General features: G+C 58.7%; 1 protein-coding gene across 4 annotated transcripts in view; it reads left to right on the top strand.

The window, feature by feature from the left end:
- RUSC2 (RUN and SH3 domain containing 2) overlaps positions 1-25,987 on the top strand; it is an 83,512-nt gene that overhangs the window by 44,742 nt on the left and 12,783 nt on the right. For 3 of the 4 annotated variants that reach the window (XM_075128318.1, XM_048850219.2, XM_048850218.2), the window contains exons 2-6: positions 2,718-4,764; positions 17,580-18,353; positions 18,756-18,956; positions 20,251-20,394; positions 20,737-20,813. In XM_075128318.1, the coding sequence (XP_074984419.1) occupies positions 2,823-4,764; positions 17,580-18,353; positions 18,756-18,956; positions 20,251-20,394; positions 20,737-20,813 (3,138 nt within the window). In that variant the 5' untranslated portion in view covers positions 2,718-2,822. The remainder of the gene's footprint in view (positions 1-2,717; positions 4,765-17,579; positions 18,354-18,755; positions 18,957-20,250; positions 20,395-20,736; positions 20,814-25,987) is intronic. The other variant, XM_048850220.2, reaches the window with a different exon arrangement.

Here is a 25,987-nt window from a genome sequence, read left to right as displayed (position 1 = left end):
GTGGGGGATGTGCTCAGTCTGTGAGCCGGGGGAGCGTTGCAGTGACTGCAGTGGGGGATGTGCTCAGTCTGTGCGCTGGGGGAGCGTTGTAGTGACTGCAGTGGGGGATGTGCTCAGTCTGTGCGCTGGGGGAGCGTTGCAGTGACTGCAGTGGGGGGATGTGCTCAGTCTGTGCGCTGGGGGAGCGTTGCAGTGACTGCAGTGGGGGATGTGCTCAGTCTGTGCGCTGGGGGGGCGTTGCAGTGACTGCAGTGGGGGGATGTGCTCAGTCTGTGAGCTGGGGGAGCGTTGCAGTGACTGCAGTGGGGGAAGTGCTCAGTCTGTGAGCTGGGGGAGCGTTGCAGTGACTGCAGTGGGGGGATGTGCTCAGTCTGTGAGCCGGGGGAGCGTTGCAGTGACTGCAGTGGGGGGATGTGCTCAGTCTGTGAGCCGGGGGAGCGTTGCAGTGACTGCAGTGGGGGGATGTGCTCAGTCTGTGAGCCGGGGGAGCATTGCAGTGACTGCAGTGGGGGAGATGTGCTCAGTCTGTGCGCTGGGGGAGCGTTGCAGTGACTGCAGTGGGGGAGATGTGCTCAGTCTGTGAGCTGGGGGAACGTTGCAGTGACTGCAGTGGGGGGATGTGCTCAGTCTGTGAGCTGGGGGAGCATTGCAGTGACTGCAGTGGGGGAGATGTGCTCAGTCTGTGCGCTGGGGGAGCGTTGCAGTGACTGCAGTGGGGGAGATGTGCTCAGTCTGTGAGCTGGGGGAGCGTTGCAGTGACTGCAGTGGGGGGATGTGCTCAGTCTGTGAGCTGGGGGAGCGTTGCAGTGACTGCAGTGGGGGGATGTGCTCAGTCTGTGAGCTGGGGGAGCGTTGCAGTGACTGCAGTGGGGGGATGTGCTCAGTCTGTGAGCTGGGGGAGCGTTGCAGTGACTGCAGTGGGGGGATGTCCTCAGTCTGTGAGCTGGGGGAGCATTGCAGTGACTGCAGTGGGGAAAGTGCTCAGTCTGTGAGCTGGGGGAGCGTTGCAGTGACTGCAGTGGGGAAAGTGCTCAGTCTGTGAGCTGGGGGAGCGTTGCAGTGACTGCAGTGGGGAAAGTGCTCAGTCTGTGAGCTGGGGGAGCGTTGCAGTGACTGCAGTGGGGAAAGTGCTCAGTCTGTGAGCTGGGGGAACGTTGCAGTGACTGCAGTGGGGGGATGTGCTCAGTCTGTGAGCTGGGGGAGCGTTGCAGTGACTGCAGTGGGGGGATGTGCTCAGTCTGTGAGCTGGGGGAGCATTGCAGTGACTGCAGTGGGGGGATGTGCTCAGTCTGTGAGCCGGGGGAGCATTGCAGTGGGGGGATGTGGGTGTCAGAGAGGCCAGAGGTGAGAGGAGGTTAGTAACAAAGGAATTGCCAGAGTGGATCAACCCCGGGGTCCGTCTAGGCCAGTCTCCTGTCTGTGATGGTGGCCAGTGGCGGATGCCTCAGAGGAAGGTGCAGAAACCCTGCAAAAGCAGATGTGAAAAAATCTGCCCCCACTTCATTAGGTCTGATCCTGGTTGTGAAAGGAGGGCGGTTTAGGCCTGGAAGGGGAAGGTTTAATAACCCTGCCAGAATGTTTGTCATCATTTACTGCTGTAGTGCCAGATATCCTTGCTGTCCCCGTAAACCTCCAGTCCCTTCACAAGCTTGCTGCGCTCTTGGCCGCAGTAGCACACAGGCTAATCATGCGTTATGTGAGACAGGAAGGACAGAAGAACCCATCTCCCTTCTGTGACCACTTATTAGATTACAGATGGGGTTTGCATGTGCTCCCTTACCTGACCCTTCTCTACTGTAGCAATCCCCAGGCTTTCAGTCTTGCTCCAGAGGGGAGTTTTGCTGGGCCCTGGGTCTCCTCTCCTCCCCTGCACCCTGCTGTCCTACGTACCCTTTCTGAGGCTGCAGTGAGCCAGGGGAGGAGAAGCTGGGCAGTTGGGAGCCAGAGGGAGGCATAGATACTGCAGTGGCTGCTCGGCGTGTGGGGGTGGCAGGATGGAGAAGCCAGTGTGCCCACCATGGGGTCCCGGCGAGGGGCAGGCTGCCTGCTGGGTGGCGGGTGGAACGGCAGCACTAATGGGACATGCAGAGACATGATCGAAATCCGGGAGTTTGGGCTGCTGATGTGCAGAAAACGGAGGGTAAATTACCTGAGTGTAAGGTGCTGGCTTCGCCCTGTAAAGCCCTCAGCTGTGGGACCGGCTCAGGGTACACGGGCTGAGACCTCCCCCTCTGCATGCCACGCTGCCCCAGCTGCACTCCCTGATGGGGCCTGAGCTGGAGCCCCCCGGGTCCATGAGGAGCCCTCGGCTGTTGAGCTCTGCCCAGCACCAGAGCTGGAATTGGCTGGGATCAGGGCTTGCTTCCTTTCACCCGAGCTTTGGGCGGGGGGAGGAGAGGTCTTGTTCTGAGGGCCGCCTGGCCGGCCGTCTGCCTGCTCCACGTGGTGGCCTGGCAGCTTTGTCAGGGTTGGGGTGACGTCCCCGGAGCTGAGAGGCAGGGGGAGGGGCTCCTAGAAAGGCAAGTAAATGGAGAATTGCATTGTGGGACGGGCGCGCTCGGAATTGAAGACGGGCAGCCTCACGGGACCGCATGGGCTGTGTTTGGCCCAAGGGCTGCATGGTACCTGGGCCACGTGTGCATCGGGAGGGGGCAGCTACCTGCACGGATAGCTAACCGATTGCTCCTGACCCCCTCTGTATTTCTGCCTCCCTTCAGGTCTCTGACTCCTCTCCTGCGATGTGTTCTCCCAGCCCTGCCCGCAGCCCACCAACGTTCCATGTAGCGCCAGCCTGGCTGAGTTCCTGAAGAGCACTCTCAAGAATGGATAGTCCACCCAAGCTGGCAGGAGAAACACTGATTGTCCATCACATTCCCCTGGTTCATTGCCAGGTCCCCGACCGACAGTGCTGCAGTGGAAGCAAGAGGACCAATCCCTTCTGCCAGCCAGACCTGGGCATCACGCGGACCGCCTCTCTGCCGGAGCGGGACCTCTTGCAGGCAGACTCCCTGGTGTACAGCAGCTTGCTGCAGGCCTCGGACACACCGGCAGAGGCTGCAGAAGACAACGAGAGCAAAGCGCGAGACTCGGTCATCCCCGGCATCACGACACGGCACAATCCCTTCCTCCTGGGCGACAGTGAGGGGCATGGTCTCCTCAGCGACAGCACGGGCCAGAAGTCCTTCCGCCTGCACAACTCCATTGTGGCCGGCAAGCCGGCCTTCCAGCTGCATGAGCTGCCGCCCTTCCACCTCCATGACACCGGCCACGTGGTGAAGCCCTGGAGCATGGCCAGCAGGTCCGGTGTGGTGGACGGGCAAGAGGACAAACGCACAAGCGCCGATGTCCAGAAGAGGAACAACGTTGGCTACTGCCTGCTGGCCTCAGAGCGCATGGAGCTGGACGAATGCAGCTGCCAGCGCGGGAGCTTCTCCTTCGAGGGCGGCGACCAGGACTGGAACAATGGCTCTGACGAGTCAGGGAGGAACCCGGCCTCCACGCACAGCCGGACCTGCAGCTGTTCCAGCACGGAGCTGCTGCCCTGCCGGTGCTACAGCACGTCCAGCCAGTCTGAGACCGGGGACCAGCAGATGGGGCACGTCAGCGACTCTTCTTGCAACAGCTCGGACGGGGTTCTGGTGAACTTCAGTGCCCTCTACAACAAAATGAACGGCCATTCTCGCTCCAACTTGAACTCCGCCAACTTGTCCTGTGACTCTTCCCTCTGCAGCCACTCGGACACTGGAGCCTTTTACCTGGATCTGCATTCGTCACCCACGGAATCCAAGATGTCTTGTGAATCACACAACCCGGAGAACTCGGGAAAAGTGTGTGGGTGCCACTACCCGTCTTCGCCCGTCTTAGATGCTAACTGCAACTCCTACCACCTGCACTACGAGCCGTGCACTTCGGAGAGCTCAGACCTCACAGCTTGCTTCCAGAGCCAAGCCCGGCTCGTGGTGGCCACCCAGAACTACTATAAACTAGTCACATGTGACTTGTCTTCCCAGTCGTCACCTAGCCCTGCGGGCTCTTCCATAACCAGTTGCTCTGAAGATCACACCAAAGGGAGTCCTGTCCAGCCCTCAGAGTACTACTTGTTTAGAAGGCCTGATGCTAAGCCGGAGGAGAGCGATGAGGAATGCTTCGTGGTGGAGACCAAGGGCGAAGCTGTGAAAAACATGATTGAGGGGCAAGTGTATGTCAACATATCCCCGCCTAACCTAAACGCTGGCCGGCCACGCTCCAGGAGCTATGATCGGAACCTGGACCGGAGCCCCACGAGCAGGCTGGGCTCCTTGGAGCGCATGATGAGTTGTCCGGTCAAGCTGAGCGAGAGCCCAGCCCTAGCGATCCAGAGCTTGCCCCCGAAGCGGGTGACTTCCTTTGCCGAGCTGGCGAAAGGCAGGAAAAAGAACGGCTCCTCCCCACCGCTCAGAACCAGCGGTGACTCTTCCTTGGAGTTCTCGCCCATCCCCGAGTTCCAGCGGGACTGCCCAGGGCTTCTCGAGGACAGAGCTCGACGCTGCCAGAGTCTCCCGCCCATGCCCTTTGGTCATTGCCTGAACCGGAGCTGCGAGGGCTCCCGTGTGGAGCACAGACTCGGGGACGGCCCGAGGGCGTGTTCCAGCAAAGACTCAGGCGCCTACGGGCCTGAGGCAGCCGAGCAGGCCTCTCTCTCTCTGCTGATGGAGGCTGGTGCCAGTTTCTCAGGCAGCCCTGCCAGTGGGCACGGACAACGCGATGTTAGAGCCAGAGCAGATGGTAAGGAACCAAATATGAGCTTAAAATAGACCAGCAAATGCCCCCCTTTGGCCCCAGAGGGAGCAGCAGAGAGAGGCTCTGTGGGGAGGGGTGATTTAGGGCTGTGCCATCATTTGAATCCGGGGAGGAAAAGGGCTCCTGTGTGAGGACATGTAACGCCCCCACCCCCAGGCCAGAGCAGGCTCCTTGCCTGCCAGGTATTTCTGGCCCTTGCTGGGTCTTGTTTCAAACCTCCCGTGTGATGGGATTTGCGCAGCCTGCCATGGTGCTTGCAGACTGACATTAACGTCTCGTGTTGCCCAGGGGTTGGTTTGCCCCCTGTCCCTCTGATGGGTGCCCTCATCATGCCATTGGCTTAATCCCAAGAGGGTCCCAGGACCTTCTGCTCCCCAAATTGTCAGCTCTGTGCAGGCCAGAGCCTTGGTTACCAAGAACAATTCAGTGGCTTCTTAGCCGTTCGCCTCCGGAGCCCCACATTCAAGTCCTACCCAATCGCAGTGAGAAGGGGTGCGGCGGTCACACTACAAAACCATCTCCCTGCGTGGCATGACTGGCAGCATCTCCTCTGGAGGCATCCCAGTGTGGGCATTGGCCTGAGGCGCTCGCACCGTCCTGCCTGGCTCCTGCCACTACGGCCCCCTTTTCATAAGCTTCAATTCGCTGTGATAGAGAGAGGGAGGGTTGAGTGAGCAAACCCCAGCCCCAGTGTTTTGACAGTAAATAGCTCGTGGGGCAGCAGGGAAGCGAGGGTACGGCCTGAGCCTTTAATGCCTATTAACTTCCCCTTTGCGTTGGCATCGCATGCCAGCCTGCGTGGTGGCTGCTGTGAGCTTGGGCCAGCACAAGAAGGATCAACCGGGCATTGGCTAGAGGGGCCTGATGGGTCTCGCCCACCTCTAAGTTCTACGGCTTGTGGTGTGTGCCCCTCCGAAGTCCAGCTCTGTTCCCCGGGCCCCCGTCTGTGCCCACTCCCCTCCGGCTGCTCTGGCACTGGGATCCCTGGCACTTTTATGGTGTAGACAGGGGGCTTGTCTGTGGTTGGGGCGACGTGGACCTGGCTATGGCCCATTGTGTAAAATCCATCAGCTGTTGCATTTGTACAAAGTTCCTGTCACAGGTTAGTTAGGTAACTGCTCGTTTACCCTGCAGGTAGGTGCCCTGTTACATACGGGCAGCTTTGAAAACCAGGCTGTCTGGAACGGAGCGCTGCCAATGCGGCCCTGCGCCCTGTGGGGCAATGGGACCCCTGGGACGGCCGGGAGCAGGGTTCTGGGGGCACACACTCGCAGCCCATTGGCCTGGGTACAGGGATCGCCGCCCGGCCCGGCGCGCCAGTCACAACGTAGATCACGTCCGGGTGTGGGTCCGGCCTGGGTATGGGGATCGCTGCCCGGCCCTGCGCGCCAGTCACAGCGTAGATCACGTCCGGGTGTGGGCCCGGCCTGGGTACGGGGATCGCCGCCCGGCCTGGCGCTCCAGTCACAACGTAGATCACGTCCGGGTGTGGGCCCGGCCTGGCGCGCCAGTCACAACGTAGATCACGTCCGGGTGTGGGCCCGGCCTGGGTACGGGTATCACTGCCCGGCCTGGCGCTCCAGTCACAGCGTAGATCACGTCCGGGTGTGGGCCCGGCCTGGGTACGGGGATCGACGCACGGCCCGGCGCGCCAGTCACAGCGTAGATCACGTCCGGGTGTGGGCCCGGCCTGGGTACGGGGATCGCTGCCCGGCCCTGCGCGCCAGTCACAGCGTAGATCACGTCCGGGTATGGGCCTGGCCTGGGTACAGGGATCGCTGCCCGGCCCGGCGCGCCAGTCACAACGTAGATCACGTCCGGGTGTGGGCCCGGCCTGGGTACGGGGATCGACGCACGGCCCGGCGCGCCAGTCACAGCGTAGATCACGTCCGGGTGTGGGCCCGGCCTGGGTACGGGGATCGCTGCCCGGCCTGGCGCTCCAGTCACAGCGTAGATCACGTCCGGGTGTGGGCCCGGCCTGGGTACAGGGATCGCCGCCCGGCCTGGCGCTCCAGTCACAGCGTAGATCACGTCCGGGTGTGGGCCCGGCCTGGGTACGGGGATCGCCGCCCGGCCCTGCGCGCCAGTCACAGCGTAGATCACGTCCGGGTGTGGGCCCGGCCTGGGTACGGCGATCGCCGCCCGGCCCTGCGCGCCAGTCACAGCGTAGATCACGTCCGGGTGTGGGCCCGGCCTGGGTACGGGGATCGCCGCCCGGCCTGGCGCGCCAGTCACAACGTAGATCACGTCCGGGTGTGGGCCCGGCCTGGGTACGGGGATCGCCGCCCGGCCTGGCGCGCCAGTCACAGGGTAGATCACGTAGAGGCACGTACCCAACCGATGCCTCTGAGAGCTACTGCCCAGTTCCGTGTGCTGGAGGTTCCTTGCAGGACCTTTCCAGCTCCCCGTTTTCCCCATGGTTCCCCGCTGACTGCTGCTGCTCTGTGTATGGGCCCCCGTGAGAGGGTGGCCCCATGGCCCCTGTAACAGCTGAGGCTAGTGCTGGCAGGATCGGCCCTGTGGCTCGCCGCCCCGTGTTCCAGCGACAGAGTCCTGCCGTCAGTACCTGCGCCCAGCTCAAAGAGAGGAGCAAATCTGCCCTCCTCCAATGGCTTCAAGGAGGTCGGGGGGGCTCACCCAAGGCTGGGCTCACCAACTGCCTGGCCTCCATCTGAGCCCTCTGCCCTGCAGGGAAGCCCAGCTCCTGGGATGGCTCCTGGCCAGTTTGCAGGGGGGTGGGGGGTGCAGGAGCCAGCCCCTGGGTGTATGGGGCTCTGGCAGCCGCTTGCTGGGCAGTGCTGAGGATGATCTGCCCACAGGCAGTGCTGCTGCCGGAGGGTCCCCAGAAAGAGATGGAGGGTGGGGGAACCTGGGGCACGAGATCCCACTCGCAAGGGTGCGGTGCTGAGCGTCACGCCTGTGACCCACGCTCTGACTCGGGCCTTAGTCCATGGCGCTAGCTGCCTGCTCGGGCAGCCCGTCGCTCTGCATTGGAACTGGCCTGGGGAGGCAGAGGAGAGGGCTCTGTGGGACACAGCCAGCCCCCCCGCAGGGCCCCCAGCCCAACCTCATTGGCATTTGGGGCTGGTGGAAGGAGGGTGGATAATACCAAATGTGCCAGCCCCTCTCCGTTCCTACCCAGAGCCCTTCCAGTGCAGCCTGACCAGCTCGGAGCTCAAGCCCCCTGGGCCGAAGTCTCCTTGGCTGGCAAGAGCCTCGTCTGGCTGGAGCCAGGAACAGCAGTGAGCCGGACAGGGCACGGTGTGCCCACAGCCAGCCTTCGCCCAGCCCCTGGCAGGGGAGCTAAGGGATCCCAGCCAGGTCAGCGACACAGGAGACTTGTTTGTGAGCGGGAAGGCGCACTGCCCCTTCAGAAGGAATGTGTTGTCCCAGCACCCGCAGGGGGGTCTCATTACATGAGCCCTGCGATCTGCACCGCTGCTCGGCAAAGCCAGCGGGGGCTGGCCGGCAGGGACAGGGCAGCCGTGGACGGGGAGCGGTGTGCGTGAGCAGCAGTGGCCGAACCCCAGGTTAGCGGTCAGGAGTAAGTGCAGTCAATGGTGCAAGCTGCCAGTTGGGCTGGAGCACGGCCGTGGCTGGGGCTCTCTGGAGCTCAGCTTGAGGTTGGTCCGGATCGGCACTGGGCCAGGCATGCTACGCCTGCTGGAAGGGCTGGAGTCGGTGAGCCAGGTGGCGGCTCCTTACCCCGTCCGGAAGGAGGGAGGCGGCTCTGTTGCATGTGGGTTGAGCCATCCAGGGCTGCCCAGCCTGGGGAGGAGGCTGGCGCTGAACTGCTGGGTGGTGTGTGAATGAAGCCAGGCCCCAGGACAGGCTGGGTTTGGAGTTTCCCCAGGGCGTGGTTGTCGCATAGCACAGATTGGACACGGCACCTGCACACCCCACGGCTCGGGGATTGGGGTGGGGCTAATGCTGCGGGGGGAGCAGGTGGGGGTCCCTGGGAGCCACAGGAGTTCATTATTAAAATGGCTGGCTGTGTGTAATGAGCCGTGGCTCCACCTCGCACGGCGTAGTGGGGTCAGAGCAGAGGGAGTTCGGCAGAGCCCCGTTGGGCCCGGGAGGACGCACACTCAGGGACGGGGCCCTGCACCGCTGCAGCCTGTGGCCGAGCTGGGGAGGGCTGACAAGCTGACGTGGGTTTCCTGCAGAACTCAGTGTTAGGGAACCGAGGCTCGCTGAGCGCTGCCCCAGGGTGCTGAGCCGGCTGGGGACCTGCGGCACGCATCCTGTTGAGCATGTACGTAAAGTTGAGTTTACATCAAGTACATAAAAGTTTACAAGGAGGAGGGAGAAAAATTGTTCTCGTTAACTTCTGAGGCTAGGTCAGGAAGCAATGGGCCTAAATTGCAGCCAGGGCGGTTTAGGTTGGACATCAGGAAAAGCTTCCTAACTGTCAGGGTGGTTGAGCCCTGGAATAAATTGCCCAGGGAGGTGGTGGAATCGCCGTCACTGGAGATGTTTAAGAGCAGGTTGGACAAACGCCTGTCAGGGATGGGCTGGATCAGTGATCCCCAGCCAGTCGATAGCAATTGACTGGTCGATCCTGGGGACTCTCCCAGTCGATCGCCATTTCCAGTGGTGCAGCGGGGCTGCCGCTAAGACAGGCTCCCTGCCTGCCCCGGTCTCAGACCGCTCCTGGAAGCGGCCAGCATGGCCCCACGGGGGCGGTGGGGTGGGCGCAGGGGTCTCGGCGCGCTGCTCCTGCCTACAGGCACCACCCCTGCAGCTCCCATTGGCCGGGAACGGGGAACTGTGGCCAATGGGAGCTACGGAGGGTGGTGCCGCAGAGAGGGGTAGCACGCGGAGCCACGTGCCCCTCTGCCCAGGGGCGCATTGGCCACTTCCGGGAGCAGCGTGGGGCACGGGTAGGCAGGGAGCCGGCCTCAGCCCCACTGCGTCACCGAGCGGGAGCCGCCTGAGATAAGTGCCGACAGCGGGATGCCACACCCCAGCCCTGAGCCCCCTCCCAGAGCCTGCACCCCCTTCTGCACCCCAACACCCTGCCTGAGCCCCCTCCTGCACCCATCTCCCTCCCAGAGCTTGCACCTGCACCCCTGCCCCAAGCTCAGCCCGGAGCCCCCTCCCACACTGCGAACCCCTCGGCCCCAGGCCAGAGCCCACATCCCCTCCCGAACCCCAACCCCCTGCCCCAGCCCAGTGAAAGTGAGTTAGGGGGTGGGGGCTTGGAGAAGGGGCGGGGTAGATCCTGGGTTGCCCTTAAATTCAAAAAGTGATCTTGGGCATAAAAAAGTTGGAGACCCCTGGTCTAGAGAATACTTAGTCCTGCCATGAGTGCAGGGGACTGGACTGGATGACCCCTCGAGGTCCCTGCCAGTCCTACGAGTCTATGTGCAGAGAGAAATAAAACTCACCAGCTGGTGTCAGGCCTATGGGCCCGATAGGCCGTAGCCTGTCTCCAAACGGCCAGTGACGGTGCCTCAGGGGCAGTGTTAAACCCCTGCACCTAGCCAATGCTGCCCCAGGGTGGGGAGGGGGGTCGCTTTCTGCCTGGCCCTAGCTGGTGGGCAGCGAGCAATGCCCTGTAGCGTGTCTGTTCAGAGCCTGGTCCTGGAACTAGCACCCCGTCCCCGTGGTGGTGTTGTCAGGCACTGTGGCCTAAATGTGCATGAAAGTGCAACCCCCCGAGGGCGGGATGGTGAACACATGGTCTCTGTGTGTGTGCACATCTCCACCGAGCTTTTGCTCACTCCCTTGTGGCAAATCTCTGGTGTAATGCCAGTGGGTTGTGCCTGCCGGTGATTTGCAGGCGTGAACGTCCACACGGCCTCTTGAAAAGCTGCTCTCAGGGAGGCTCTGCCTGCATGTCCAGCCCTGAGCTCTAAGTTTCCCGCCCATGTTGTGTGAAGGCAGCAAACACTGCAAGTCTGGGGGGCGTTTTGGCCGGGAGAGCATCAGTTATTGCTCTGGTGTGTGCTGTGTGGAGTCCTGGAAGTGTGCATGGGGTGGAACAGCCTGAAAGGCAGGCAAAGGCCCTGGAGGGTGGGGGACACGGGGGCCTTTCAGGTGTAACCCTTCTGACAGGTGGAGCCAGCAGCATCCAGGGCTGGGTTCAATATCTGGGGGTTCCTTTCCATCGATCCAACACAGAACTGGCTCGAGCCCCCACCCAGTGACCTGGGACAATTACACCCCAGCTCTGGGCACCTCTGAGAGGCAATACTTCCCCCCTCACAAGCACAGAGTCCGAGGGTAGAAAAGAAACTTTTAATAAAAGGAGGGAAGTAACTCGGAGTGAATTTGGGAAAACACCACACACAGGGTTCATAAACCTAAACCATGAGTAAAGACCCCCCCCCCCCCAAGTAGGTTGGGCAGTGCCCTTTTCCCCTCAGGGTCTTAGCTCCAGCAACCCAAAAGTCCCTTTCACATGCCAGGCCCGACCCTTCTCTGCACCCCCCTCACAGTTGCTGTCCTCGGTCAGTGCAGACCCAGAGTTCACCTCTCCCCTGTGTGGGGTAAAGAGGCACCTTACTCGCTCCGCTGGCCACTCACCGGCCACTTGCTCATTGCACCTCTCCAGCGCCTCCCTGCTGGCCGCTCATTCGCCAGCTGACTCCGTCACCTTCTGCCTCTCGGCTGTGACCTCTGCACATCCGTGTCTCAGTGATTTTCGGTTCTTTTGCAGGTAGGGCAGAAACCCAGCCCTACCACAACTGGTTCCAGCTCTGGATTGAGCAATTAAAATAATAATGGAAGCTTCTAATGAAGCTTATTTAGCTCTAAGTCTTTGAGCAGTGGGAAAGAACAGGTTAAGCCAGTCTAGAAAAAATCTGGGGGCGGGGAGGTTTCAGCTGAGGGTGACAGATTAAGCACAGTCATTTGGGACAGGTTAAGCACAGTCCTGGTTTCCTGTATTCCTACAATAATTACAGTGTTGGTAACCATATTTCACTACCCCGACGTTCGGTACTAAGGTGATTTGTACCCAACATCAGCCACAGTTGATCACTTTTTGCTGCATGTGTAAGCAGAGTAGGAACATAAACACAGCCAAATCTCCCCCTTCCCAGCTAGCCGTCAGGGAAGCAGTAATTCAGCCCCCGCTTACACAGGGTCCTGGACAGCGGGGCTGGAGGGGTAACGAGTGGCCCCACTGAGCTGGAGGGAGGGACGTGGGTGAGTGTTCCCACCAGTTGCTGTCGCCGTGTTCCCACGGGCTGGTCCCTTCCCCTGCACTGGGGTCTGGCCCCAGTGGGATGGCGCGGTGGGAGCTGGGCTTGTTAATTCTGTGGAAAGCTGCTGCCGGGCCTGCCAGCTGAACGCCACACCCGGGCCTCACAATGGGACTAAAAGCCCTGTTCAAATCACGCTGGAGGTGAAGGCCTGAGGCCCCCCACAAGCACATGGGGTCCAGCATGGAGGGGGCTCTTCCTGGGCCTTTGCAGCTGGGCCACTCTGGGCCATGCAATCCCACCATCCCATTACACCCATGTAGTGCTTGTGGAGTGCCAGGTCATACGCAGCTCTGGCAGGAGGGCCCTGCCCTAAAGGCCTGGTCCAATACCTAGGGTTGTCAACGCTTCAAGATTAGCCTGGAGTCTCCTGGAATCGGCATCAATCTCCCGGTGACTAGTGAAAGCAATCCAGAGATTTTAATAGGATATTTTAAGACAATTACATTATGTCCTGTTGGGGAAGAAGATCTCCCGGAATTGTTTCAGTCTGAGTTAGCAACCCTACCAGTAGCAGCAGCCAGAGGGCAGAGGAGGCTGTACAGAGCCCTGGCCTGGTGGGCCCGTTTGCACTTAGAATCGTAGAAGATTAGGGTTGGAAGAAACCTCAGGAGGCCATCTAGTCCAACCCCCTGCTCATGACAGGACCAACCCCAACTAAATCATCCCAGCCAGGGCTTTGTCAAGCCTGACCTTAAAAACCTCTAAGGAAGGAGATTCCAGCACCTCCCTAGGTAACCCATTCCAGTACTTCACCACCCTCCTAGTGAAATAGTGTTTCCTAATATCCAACCTAAACCTCCCCCACTGCAACTTGAAACCATTGCTTCTTGTTCTGTTATCTGCCACTGCTGAGAACAGCCGAGCTCCATCCTCTTCGGAGCCCTCCTTCAGGTAGTTGAAGGCTTCTATCAAATCCCCCCTCATTCTTCTCTTCTGCAGACTAAGCCCGGTTCCCTCAGCCTCTCCTCATAAGTCATGTGCCCCAGCCCCCTAATCATTTTCATTACCCTCCACTGGACTCTCCAATTTGTCCACATCCTTTCTGTAGTGTGGGGCCCAAAACTGGACACAGTACTCCAGATGAGGCCTCACCAATGCCAAATAGATGGAAATAATCACTTCCCTCGATGTGCTGGCAATGCTCCAAATAATGCAGCCCAATATGCCTTCAGTCTTCTTGGCCACAAGGGCACACTGCTGCCTCATATCCAGCTTCTCATCCACTGTAATCCCCAGGTCCTTTTCTGCAGAACTGCCCCTTAGCCAGTCGGTCCCCAGCCTGTATCAGGACGGAAGAATCCCTGCACTTATCCTGGTAGAACCTCATCAGATTTCTTCTGGCTCAATCCTCCAGTTTCTCTAGGTCACTGTGGACCCTCTCCCTACCCTCCAGCGTATCTTCCTCTCCCCGCAGCTTAGTGTCATCCACGAACTTGCTGAGGGTGCAATCCATCCCATCATCCAGATCATTAACGAAGATGTTGAACAAAACCGGCTCCAGGACCAACTTTTCTCCCCCACCTGTCCTTCCTGAACAGTTTATACCCATCCATGACGGTGCTCCAGTCACACGAGTTACCCCACCAAGTCTCTGGTGTTCCAATCACATCATAGTTCCTTGACTGTGCCAGGACTTCCAATTCTTCCTGCTTGTTTCCCAGGCTTCTTGCGTTCGTGTACAGATGTGACGAAGTGGGACTATTCTTAATGTTTCCTCTGAATAGTGTGGGGGTGCCTCAGTTTCCCCTAGGCAGTTCTTAAGTATCTAGGGGGTGGGGTAAGGGTGTATGATCATTGCAGAGCCCTAGAGGGCATGTGTGTGCAGGAGTCTGGACACAGAGAATGGCCGACACCCTGTTTCCTGGCAACTGATGGCCTGGGCCCTTCCCCCCTGCAAGGTGAGAGCTAAAGGGTTGGAGAACAAAGGAATCAGGTGACCACCTGGCCCGGGAAAGGAACAAAGCCCAGAGGAGGAGGGGCTGGAGGGGAGTTTCAGTTTGGGGCTGGCTGGGACATGGAGTGAAGTGCAGACGTGGTTGTCTGGCTCACTGCCCCCCAAAATGGACCCAGCTGAGGGGTCCCGTTCTCTGCACCTGCAAGCTCTGTTTTAGACCATGTTCCTGTCATCTAATAAACCTTCTGTGTTACTGGCTGGCTGAGAGTCACGTCTGACTGCGAAGTTGGGGTGCAGGACCCTCTGGCTTCCCCAGGAGCCCCGCCTGAGCGGACTCGCTGTGGGAAGCGCACGGAGGGGCAGAGGATGCTGAATGCTCCGAGGTCAGACCCAGGAAGGTGGAAGCTGTGTGAGCTGCGTGTCCTGAAGACAGGCTGCTCACAGAAAGGCGACTGCCCCAGAGTCCTGACTGGCTTCATGGGGAGCAGTTCCAGAGCATCGCTCAGGGACTCCGTGACAACTGGTGGCAGCGGTGGGATGTACTGCACCCCGTGGATGGCGCTTCCTGCAGTAAGTGACTGGGGAGCAGTAACACGAAGGGGGATTGCCGAGGACCAGGCCTGCTGAAGGCTCAGAGAGGAGCGGTTTCGGGGGGCGGTTAACCCCTGGGAGTGTGTGACCAGCGAGAAGTACTGTGCAGTAATGGGGTCCCCCTGGGGACTGCAGTGAGCAGTCTCAGGGGCGGAGGAGCCTGCAGCTTGGCCCGGGGAGAGAGAAGGACTTTTGCAGTAACAGGGTTCCCCTGGGGATTGCAGCGAGCAGTCCAAGGGGCGGAAGAGTCTGCAGCTCAACCCTGGCAAAGAGGTGGTGACCTCGAGAAGGGCTGGCACACTAGGGGTTCTCCCTGGAAACCGTGGGGAGCTGAGAACACACGGGCCTGTGAGTCCACAACAACTTGGGAGGAGCGGAGTGATGGCCTGTCACTGTCTCCTTAAGAAGGACATTGTAACCCTGTGCAGAAAGAGAGGGCTGAGCGTTGGAAAGTTCACCAAAGCAGAGTTAATCGTGCAGCTGGAGGAGGATGACCGCTCTAAGGAACAGATTCCTGACCCCAACTGGGGCTATAGCAGGATCTGGGAGCAGCTGGAGCGGGAGCCAGGCATCGCCAAGACTCCTGTCCCCGACCAGACGAGGGTCTTCACGATCAGGTTCCCCATCGGGGGATCGAGACGGACGGGATTGGAGCTGAGTCTGAGAGAGCAAGAGGACTGTGGGGGACAGCGAGAGCCCGAGAAAGAGCTGCAGAAGCAGCAGCAGCATGAACTGGCGGTGGGGGAGCGGAGAGGCCTAGGGGACCTCCCCGGGGTGAGTGGGGATAGATCCCGGGGGGCCAGTTCCGCAGGGAACCTCGAGACTAAATTGCTGCCCCTGGTTAAGGAGGGGGGGGTGTGGATGCCCACCTCACTGCCTTTGAGCAGGCTGGCGATTTGAACCAAGGGGACCCTGCGGAAAAGCCCCGGTGTCTAGCTCCCTTGCTGGGTCCCAAGGCCATAGACTCCGTCAGCCAGATGGTTGGGGATGTGGACAGGCTCCCACTCCTGACCCCAACCTATATGTCTGTGTGGAGTTTCCTGGGGCCAGGCCCCCCGGACCTCCAGTGGGAGCAGAAGGTGATGGTCAATGGGGAGACATTCTTGGGGTGGCCAAAGGGCATGGGCTGCATAAACCTTCCCACATGCGGCCTGCGAGTGCTATCGACCACCCCTGACCTAAGGGAGGGTGTGAAAATGGAAGGGCCTGGTGTAACTCCTACCAAGGAATGGGAGAGATGCTGGGGCATCCATGGGAACGTTGGTGGCTTCGAACTTCCCCAGGTCACCGGCTAAAGTGACCCCGCTCAGTTCGATCTCGAAGGGGGGAGAGATGTGACGAAGTGGGACTATTCTTAATGTTTCCTCTGAATAGTGTGGGGGTGCCTCAGTTTCCCCTAGGCAGTTCTTAAGTATCTAGGGGGTGGGGTAAGGGTGTATGATCATTGCAGAGCCCTAGAGGGCATGTGTGTGCAGGAGTCTGGACACAGAGAATGGCCGACACCCTGTTTCCTGGCAACTGATGGCCTGGGCCCTTCCCCCCTGCAAGGTGAGAGCTAAAGGGTTGGAGAACAAAGGAATCAGGTGACCACCTGGCCCGGGAAAGGAACAAAGCCCAGAGGAGGAGGGGCTGGAGGGAGTTTCAGTTTGGGGCTGGCTGGGACATGGAGTGAAGTGCAGACGTGGTTGTCTGGCTCACTGCCCCCCAAAATGGACCCAGCTGAGGGGTCCCGTTCTCTGCACCTGCAAGCTCTGTTTTAGACCATGTTCCTGTCATCTAATAAACCTTCTGTGTTACTGGCTGGCTGAGAGTCACGTCTGACTGCGAAGTTGGGGTGCAGGACCCTCTGGCTTCCCCAGGAGCCCCGCCTGAGCGGACTCGCTGTGGGAAGCGCACGGAGGGGCAGAGGATGCTGAATGCTCCGAGGTCAGACCCAGGAAGGTGGAAGCTGTGTGAGCTGCGTGTCCTGAAGACAGGCTGCTCACAGAAAGGCGACTGCCCCAGAGTCCTGACTGGCTTCATGGGGAGCAGTTCCAGAGCATCGCTCAGGGACTCCGTGACAACAGACACTTAAGATAACTAGCTGATTGCCCCACTTTCTCAGTATGAATCAGGAGGCCTCCCCTGTTGCACCCTCCTCCTTGTGTTTCCTCCCGGTATCCCACTTCCCCACTTACCTCCGGGCTTAGGTCACTGTCCCCCAGCGAACCTAGTTTAAAGCCCTCCGTGCTAGGTTAGCCAGCCTGCCTGCAAAGATGCTCTTCCCTCTCTCCATTAGGTGGATCCCTAAAGGTGCCCCCAAGAGGAGGCAACCTTACTTTCTTCCACCCTGGAGCTGCAGGCTGGGCACCATGCGGAGAGGCGGGGAGATACCCATGTTCTGGGGCCTCCCTACCCTTCACTGGCAAAGTCCTGGCCTTCCACGGTCAGGCCCCTGCCCTGCATTTTCCCTGTTTTCCCTGAGCCTGGGTTGTGTCTTAGCAATTGCACCTGTCTCTACCTCTGCCAGGGGCTTCCCTCTGCCTCCCCGGAGCTCTCCGGCCCCCGCCAGCATTTCCCCCCACTATGGCATGCTGGGCAGCAGGCCGTGCCCTGAGGGCTTCCAGGCTGAGGGCACCGATGGTGGCAGAGGGGACGGGCAGGACAGGATCAGGCTCATGGGGGTAGGGGGGTGACTGCTAGATCCTGAGCGCTGCGTGGTGCAGAGGAGGGGGGTTGTCGTGTCCCGCTGGAAGTGTTGCAGGAGTTTGGGGTGAGGCTATTCTGGGCCCCAGGCGGGGTGGATGTCGGGTGGTTGGGGGCTTGCAGGGGAAGAGGCAAGCGAGTGGGAGCCCCGTGGGGTGGTGGGGGCGCAGGGCAGGGCTGAGGTGCAGCCGCTGCTGAGGGAGTAGGTCCCCCGCCCCCCACTGACGGCTGTCTCCCCGCAGCCCGGGGGCCCTACACAGCAGCGAATGTCAGCGAGGCGGCTGCCCCGGCCAGCCCAGTGCCAGGAGCCCCACGCGCCCGCCTGCGGCTCCCGCCCGCAGCTCCCGCCCTTCCCCTGCTCCCTCGCCGGTGCCGGCTGGGCTGGGCTCCCCTCACGCTCCCCGTCTCTCCCGCAGGTGGCGGTGCGGACAGCAAGGCCGTGGTGCGCTACAGCAAGGAGCAGCGCCCCACCACCCTGCCCATCCAGCCCTTCGTCTTCCAGCACCACTTCAGCAAGCAGCCCAAGGCCCGGGCCCTGCACAGCCACTTCGCTGCCAGCCTGGCGCAGCTCTACGGCGCCTCCAGCAGCCGGCCCGCCAGCCAGCAGCCCTCCTCCAACTCCCGGTCCTCCACCTCGGCGGAGCAGCCCGGGGCCGCGGGGGGCCCAGCGCATGGCGCGCTCCTGGCCCAGCGCTCGGCGGACGGAGCCGCCTCCCTCAGCGACGGCTACGCCAGGAAGCCGGCCCCGGAGAGCACCCGGCCGTCCCCCCTGGGGAGCTACTCTCCGGTGTGCAGCATGGCCCCTTTCTTCCAGAGCCTGGACTCCTCCTCCGGCTCGCCCACCCCGGAGAGAGCCGGCGAGAGCCACCCTCCCCGCAGCAGGTCCTGCCCGCTCTCTGCCAACCTGCTTCCCACCAGGGCCTCCCCCGCGGCAGGCGCCGCACTGCCCGCCCAGGCTGATGCCCTGCACCGCCAGGAGAGCCCCCGGCCAGGCCCCAGGAAGGAGGCGCCGTTGGAGCAGAGCACGCAGGTCTCTGAGTACCGACTCCATGGCGGCTCCCTCCCGCCTCCCGCCTCCGAGGGGGCGAGTGCGAGCCGAGCAGGGGGCCCTGCGGAGCTCCACTGGACAGGCACCAGTGAGGCTGGAAGTTCGGGATCGCTGAGCAGTGTGGGCACGCGGCCCCTCAATGGTACGTCCCTGCTAGTGGGCACTGAGTGTGGGTCAGCCCCGGACAGCACGCCCCCCAGGTGCCTTGCGCTGAGCACCCAGGCTGTGCCGGAGTTGCCCCATTGCTACGGCTCGGCCCTGAGCGACCCCCAGCCCCCCTCCAGCTCTGAGGCCCCCCAGCGCCAGGGCAGCCCGGCAGCGCTGCTCTCTTGCCCCACTCTCTGCAGTCTGTGTGTGCTCGCTGCCCCCAGCCTGTCCTGTCCTTGCTGCTCAGCTCTGGCTCCTGTTCCCTCGGCACGCAAACCCTCTAACATCTCTGAAGCGCGGCTGGACTGTAACTAATGTGCTGTGTCTCTGTCTCTGTCCCTTTCCCTGTCTCTCTGCCCCCCACCCCACACTGGTCCCCGTCACCCTCCACCGCTAGCAAACCACCTCTCCCCTCAAGCGCTGAAGTGGCGGGAGTACAGGCGGAGGAACCCCCTGGGCCTGGACCGCGGCTCGGGGGTGGCTGGGTTAGCAGGCAGCCTGGACAGGAGGCAGCAGGAGCCCCAGCTCGCCCGGAGGAACCCCATCTTTGAGTTCCCTGGTTCCCTCAACACCGGCCACGTTCACGGCAGGCTGAATGGTGCGCCTCTACCTCGCTGGTGGGGGGCAACATGGGTCACGCTCCCCCAGCTTCTGCCCCACAGGGCCAGGCCAGGTTAGATGGGCCCCCGTCCCCGCGGGGCTGCTGGCCCTGGACACGCTGCCTGTCCCAGGGGCGTGAGGAACACACTGGTCACCGTATGGGGAACGGGAGGCGTGAGCTTATCCCCCCGACAGGCCCAGCCAGCCACCCCACTCTGCACAGCAGGCAGGGAGCGGCTCTGAGCACATGTCCCCCAGCTCTGGGCAGGCAGAGCTGGTCCTAGGGCAGGCGCCCTCTGTGCCCCATCAGAACCGGCCAGGAGCTCCTGGGCCAAAGAGGAGCCTGTGGCAGCCACCTCCATTTTCCCACAGCCCTTGGAGCCGATGGGCCCTGCGTCCCACTGTCCATCTGCTCAGATCCCGGGGTGCACTGGCTGCAGGGAGCTCTAGCTTCCTGGGGCACCGCTGGGAAAGTGCGGCTGGTGCTTGGGCTGCCCCATGCTGCAGGGTGTGCCTCAGTCACCGCTGCCCCGTGCCAACCGCCCCCCCCACAAACACCCTTCAAGGGGGAAGGGACAGGCAGACTGCCCTGTGCCCAGGAGTGTCTGGTCAAAGCAGAACGACTCCCCTGCTCAGTGTCCCCGGGGCGCTGTCTGGGCCGGGGCAGAGCTTCCTTGGGGCTCCAGGCTCTAGGGATTGTCCCCCGGCCTGCTTGACAAACATACCCACACCACCGCCAGGAAAGGGCAGAGGGGTAATACACTAACGAGCCCTGGCATCATTTTCCCCTTGGAGACTCGAGGGGGTGAGAGTGGCATGTGCCACTAGCCGCGGTACGGAGCAGCTGCGTGGCCCGGTGGGGACACTATTCTCCGTGTGGCTCTGTCGGGCAGCGAGCTCACATATCCTCCAGGCCAGGGGCTAGGTTGCAGGGTGGCCCTGGAAGTCTGGCCTGGGGCCCTTGACACCCCCCAGTCTGTGAGCAGAGGGGCCAGGTTCAGCATCCCCCGGGGCTGTGGTTGCTGCAGTGTGTTTGTGTGCTGTGTGAGCCGAGGGGGTGACGCACACAGGACAGGAGGCCCATCAAGTCACTCTCTGACTGGGGGCCCGACGGGGCGAGTGCCAAGCCAATAGCCATGCCGCACTGTCCCTGGGCCAGGCCTGGCTGGCTGGCAGGCTCCTGCTGCCGCCAGTTACCTTTGGAGCCAGTCGGCGCATTCCCAGCCAGGCCTGGGGCTGCCTTAGCATGCGGGTGCCTGTCTGATTGCGCTTCCTGTCTCCGGGCCTTGCAGGTCAGCCTGTGAAACAGCTCCAGCTGGGCTACGCCGACTTCTTCCCGGAGTACTTCTCGCTGGCGGAGAAGCCGCCGGCTGAGTTCTGCCTCTCCCCGGACGGCAACACGGAGTCCATCTCCATCGACCTGCTGCAGAAGAAAGGTAGGGTCCTGCCTCCCCAGCAGGGGATGGAAAGCGCAGCGCCGGGAGGGGCAGCGCAGCCTGCCTCCGGGCCCTGAGCCTCTGCCCCACTATCTACGCAACGGCCACCCTAGCTAGGGTCCCGATGGGGCCAGCCCAAGACCTGTTCCCTGCTCGCCAGCGCTAACGGACCCACAGCCACGGGGTAGTTCCGGCACCTCGTAGGGCACAGGGCTGAGGGGCGCTGATTCTGCTCCTAGCGAGACACGGGACGGCAGCTGGAGTCCTCGGGGACGCGCTTTCACCTGAAACAGCGCCCGGCTCCCCCGCCAGCCCCTCTCTGACGCCATCTCTGTCCTCTAGGGCTGGTGAAGGCCATCAACACGGCCGTGGATCTGATTGTGGCTCACTTCGGATCAAGCCGGGATCCGGGGGTGAAGGTAAAGCAGTGCCCGCCCTGCCCCACTGACCTGCACGGGGCTGCCTTTCCTGGCCCTCCCCACCTCCTCCCAGTGGTGCTGTCAGGCCATGCCGTAGGGCTGGGCGTCCCAGGTGTAGGTGGGGGCGGGGCAGTGCTGCTGTTGGCCCCGGGGCTCACACCCTTGGGGATTGTAATATTTCCACAATGGTCCAAAATGAGCAATTTGTTGAACCGTCCTCGGCGCCCCTCCCCCAGGCCCTCCCCACCCCCCCGACCCCCACCCTGGGGAGCTGCAGCATGAGCGGTGAAACCAGAGCTCTCGGCTCCGTCTTGTGACATTGCAGTTTTCGAGGCCGTGACTGGCCTCCCCGTGCTGGGTGCCGGAGCTTGGAACTGCGCCTGCCCTGGCTCTGTAACCTGCTGTGTCCTCTGCTGGCCCCGGGCCTGCAGCTGGCCCCTCCTGCCCTGCAGTAACCTCGCCCGCTGCCACCGCCCTGGCCCCGGGTACTGGCGGAGGTGGTGGAGCAGGGAATGGAGTGACTGTGCTGGTCACAGCCACTTGCCTGGTCCCCACCATGACCCCGCGGGCTGCCCCTGCTATTGGCCTTTCCGAGTCTCGCCCGGTCTTTGCAGGCCGCAGCTCCCTGCGTTCCCTTCCATGACAGGACAGAGCCGTTCTGCACCTGCCTGGTGCCTTCCAGCCAGGGCCATGCAAAGCCAAGGTACCGCCCCAGGCCCTGCAAGCCCAGTGGGGTCAGAGGCCAGGCCGCAGTCAGAAGCAGAGCCGAGGCTGGGCATGCAGAATGATGTCCCCGGCAGCCTTGCCTGCCCTGTGATGACACCAGCAGCAGGAAGAGAAAAAGCCAGCGGCTTTAGAAATGGTTTGACTGTAATCTAGGTCCCCAGTTGCTCTTGGGCCCGGTGGTGATCAATCACAGGGAGTGCAGGCATCAATGGGGGGCAGAGTCAAGGCTGTTTGGGGCCCTAGCTGCATTGCCAGACCGTTCCCTGCTTGGGCTGTGGCTGTCCTGGCTTTGTCGTGTCCTCTGGGGAGATAATGGCACCATCCGACCGTGGGTTTGCCCCAGTGATTTCCCGACACCCCCCCTGAATTTCCCCAACCCCCCCAATTTTGTGAACTAGTTACATGCAGAGTTGCCAATTTAGTGACTGTTTGGAAATTTTGAATTGAAATTGAAACTTTAATACACACTGTAAAAGCATGTACAGTGTATGATAAAATACATGTATCTGAAAAAGTATCATAGATTTGAAAAGTATGAACACAGACTAGCTTCCCTGTACAGCTGTTGTTTTTATGACCATGTCAGTGCATTCATTTCGGTGATGTTGGCCAACCTTATCATTTCAAATGATGATTTGTAAGCAAAGCCTAAATGAGCTCTCCCTGGCAGGTAGTGATGAGCTGGGGGTTGGGGGGAAAGGCTTCAGGACCAGATTGTATTTACAGTCACGCCTCATCTACTGAGGTATCCAGCAAACAGAGCTGCCTTGCCCAAGTGATAGATTCTGGCTATCTTATTTGTTGGGTTACAAATCACTTGAATGTGTGTGTGGGGAGGGGGTGGGGCAGAATGAAATGTTGTTGTTCTTATTGTAGGAGTAAAGGGCACATAGCCTCTGCTGATTGAGGGCATCAAGAGAGAGGGTGGAGAGAGTCTTTTGTTCTGTTAAGTGACCCCTACAGCTGAAATCAGGTCTAAGTGCTTAGACCTGCTGTGGGACAGCGTTTCTGTGGAAGAGACAGCCCAGCCTGCACTAGCAGCGAGGTTCCCCACCCTGAGAGCTCAGCTGAAATCACTGAGACTGATCAGCAAAGCCAATGCTAACAAACTACGTGAAAAGGCAGCAAAACACAGGGCCTCTGGAGTGCATCAACATGCAGAAAGCCTTATAAGCCCAGTTTCAAAGCCAATTTTAGAAGTACTTAATGAGGTTGGTAAGAATGCTGGAGACACAATACAGTTCATGCGAACAAACATGGCCGTGGCATCCTACTTTCCATTTAAGCAAGAGATGCCACACGCTACAAACCGGAGGCCAATGTTAAGTGCATTGTCACTTGTTCATCCTGGAGTTGAACACTGGTTCCGAACAAGACCAGCAAATGCTCACTGTCTTTCTGCAGGAAACTCAGTTGACTGGCTAGATGCATGCGGTGCAACAAAGTGAAAGACTCAGTTGAAAAAGTGAAGAACTCTCTCACCACATTCCAAAAATTTGCATACATGGCTGATGAATGCACCGATGCAAATGGGCATCAAGAATTAAGTTATTGTGTACGTTATCTTGATGTCAGTGGTAGGCCAGTAGATGCGTTTCTAAATTCATAGGCAGGAGTTGTAGACCAAGCTGGATGTGCAAGCATCTCAGAGAGGTGATTAAGAAAAAGCAGAAAGCCTGCAAGGAGTGGAAGATGGGAGGGATCAGCAAGGAAAGCTACCTTATTGAGGTCAGAACATGTAGGGATAAAGTGAGAAAGGCTAAAAGTCAAGTAGAGTTGGACCTTGCAAAGGGAATTAAAGCCAATAGTAAAAGGTTCTGTAGCCATATAAATAAGAAGAAAAAGAAAGAAGAAGTGGGACCGCTAAACACTGAGGATGGAGTGGAGGTTAAGGATAATCTAGGCATGGCCCAATATCTAAACAAATACTTTGCCTCAGTCTTTAATAAGACTAATGAGGATCTTAGGGATAATGGTAGCATGACAAATGGGAATGAGGAGATGGAGGTAGATATTACCATATCTGAGGTAGAAGCCAAACTCGAACAGTTTAATGGGACTAAATCGGCGGGCCCAGATCATCTTCATCCAAGAATATTAAAGGAACTGGCACATGAAATTGCAAGCCCATTAGCAAGAATTTTTAATGAATCTGTAAACTCAAGGGTTGTACTGTATGACTGGAGAATTGCTAACATAGTTCCTATTTTTAAGAAAGGGAAAAAAGTAATCTGGGTAACTACAGGCCTGTTAGTTTGACATCTGTAGTATGCAAGGTCTTGGAAAAAATTTTGAAGAAGAAAGTAGTTAAGGACATTGAGGTCAATGGTAAATGGAACAAAATACAACATGGCTTTACAAAAGGTAGATCGTGCCAAACCAACCTGATCTCCTTCTTTGAGAAAGTAACAGATTTTTTAGACAAAGGAAACGCAGTGGATCTAATTTACCTAGATTTCAGAAAGGCGTTTGATATGGTGCCACATGGGGAAGTATTAGTTAATTTGGAAAAGATGGGGATCAATATGAAAATTGAAAGGTGGATAAGGAATTGGTTAATAGGGAGACTACAGCGGGTTATACTGAAAGGTGAACTGTCAGGCTGGAGGGAGGTTACCAGTGGAGTTCCTCAGGGATCGGTTTTGGGACCAATCTTATTTAATCTTTTTATTACTGACCTTGGCATAAAACGTGGGAATGTGCTAATAAAATTTGCGGATGATACAAAGCTGGGAGGTATTGCCAATACAGAGAAGGACCGGGACATCATACAGGAAGATCTGGATGACCTTGTAAACTGGAGTAATAGTAATAGGATGAAATTTAATAGTGAGAAGTGTAAAGTCATGCATTTAGGGATTAATAACAAGAATTTCTGTTATAAACTGGGGACGCATCACTTGGAAGTAACAGAGAAGGAGAAGGACCTTGGAGTATTGGTTTATCACAGAATGACTATGAGCCGCCAATGTGACATGGCCGTGAAAAAAGCTAATGCGGTCTGAGGATGCATCAGGCGAGGTATTTCTAGTAGAGATCAGGAGGCGTTAGTACCTGTATACAAGGCACTGGGGAGACCTCCCCTGGAATACTGTGTGCTGTTCTGGTCTCCCATGTTTAAGAAAGATGAATTCAAACTGGAACAGGTACAGAGAAGGGCTACTAGGATGATCCGAGGAATGGAAAACCTGTCCTATGAAGGGAGACTCAAAGAGCTTGGCTTGTTTAGCCTAACCAAAAGAAGGTTGAGGGGAGATAGGATTGCTCTCTATAAATATACCAGAGGGATAGATACCGGAGAGGGAGAGGAATTATTTAAGCTCAGTACCAATGTGGACACAAGAACAAATGGATATAAACTGGCCATCGGAAAGTTTAGACTTGAAATTAGACGAAGGTTTCTAACCATCAGAGGAGTGAAGTTCTGGAATAGCCTTCCAAGGGAAGCATTGGGGGCAAAAGACCTATCTGGGTTCAAGATTAAACTCAATAAGTTTATGGAGGAGATGGTATGATGGAAAAACATGATTTTGGCAATTAATTGATCTTTAACTATTCATGGTAAATATGCCCAATGGCCTGTGATGGGATGTTAGATGGGGTGGGATCTGAGTTACTACAGACAATTCTTTCCTGGGTATCTGGCTGGTGAATCTTTCCCACATGCTCAGGGTTCAGTTGATGGCCATATTTGGAGTCGGGAAGGAATTTTCCTCCAGGGCAGATTGGCAGAGGCCCTGGGGGGTTTTCACCTTCCTGTGTAGCATGGGCCATGTCACTTACTGGAGGATTATCTGCACCTTGAAGTCTTTAAACCATGATTTGAGGACTTCAGTAGCTCAGACATAGGTGAGAGGTTTATCGCAGGAGTGGGTGGGTGAGATTCTGTGGCCTGCGTTGTGCGGGGGGTCGGACTAGGTGATCATAATGGTCCCTTCTAACCTTAATATCTATGAATCTAAGTTCAAGTTATAGAAGACAGATTGGCTGCATCTGTGACAACCCACATCTTAGAAGAGTTAAATGCGTGTCAATTGGACCCCAAACAGATGGCTGCTTGTGCATTTGATGGAGCTGCAAACTTCTCTGGAAGACATGGGGAGCACAAGCTTTGCTCAGAGAAAAGTGTAACCCTAGCCTCTCCTATACACACTGCAGAGGCCATCTACTCCAACTAGCGCTAGGACGAGCTGCAGAATCTTCAAAAGACATTTAAAAAGCTATAAATTTGATGTCTTCCTTATATTCTTTTTTCAGCAAGAGTCCAAAAAGACTGAGTATCTTGGAAAATATAAAAGATACACTGGGACTGAAGTTCATATTAGTCCAACCTGGGAAAACCCTCTGGCTTTCTCATGAGCGATCCTTGGCTCTTGTCTTAAAATTACTCCAGCCATTAATACTGGCTTTGGAAAGTATCTACCAAGATGGGATGGATCTAAGTAGTG

The sequence above is a fragment of the Caretta caretta genome, chromosome 5, assembly GCF_965140235.1.
Source record: "Caretta caretta isolate rCarCar2 chromosome 5, rCarCar1.hap1, whole genome shotgun sequence".
NCBI classification, from domain to species: domain Eukaryota; kingdom Metazoa; phylum Chordata; order Testudines; family Cheloniidae; genus Caretta; species Caretta caretta.
This window is presented reverse-complemented; position numbering and strand designations above follow the sequence as displayed.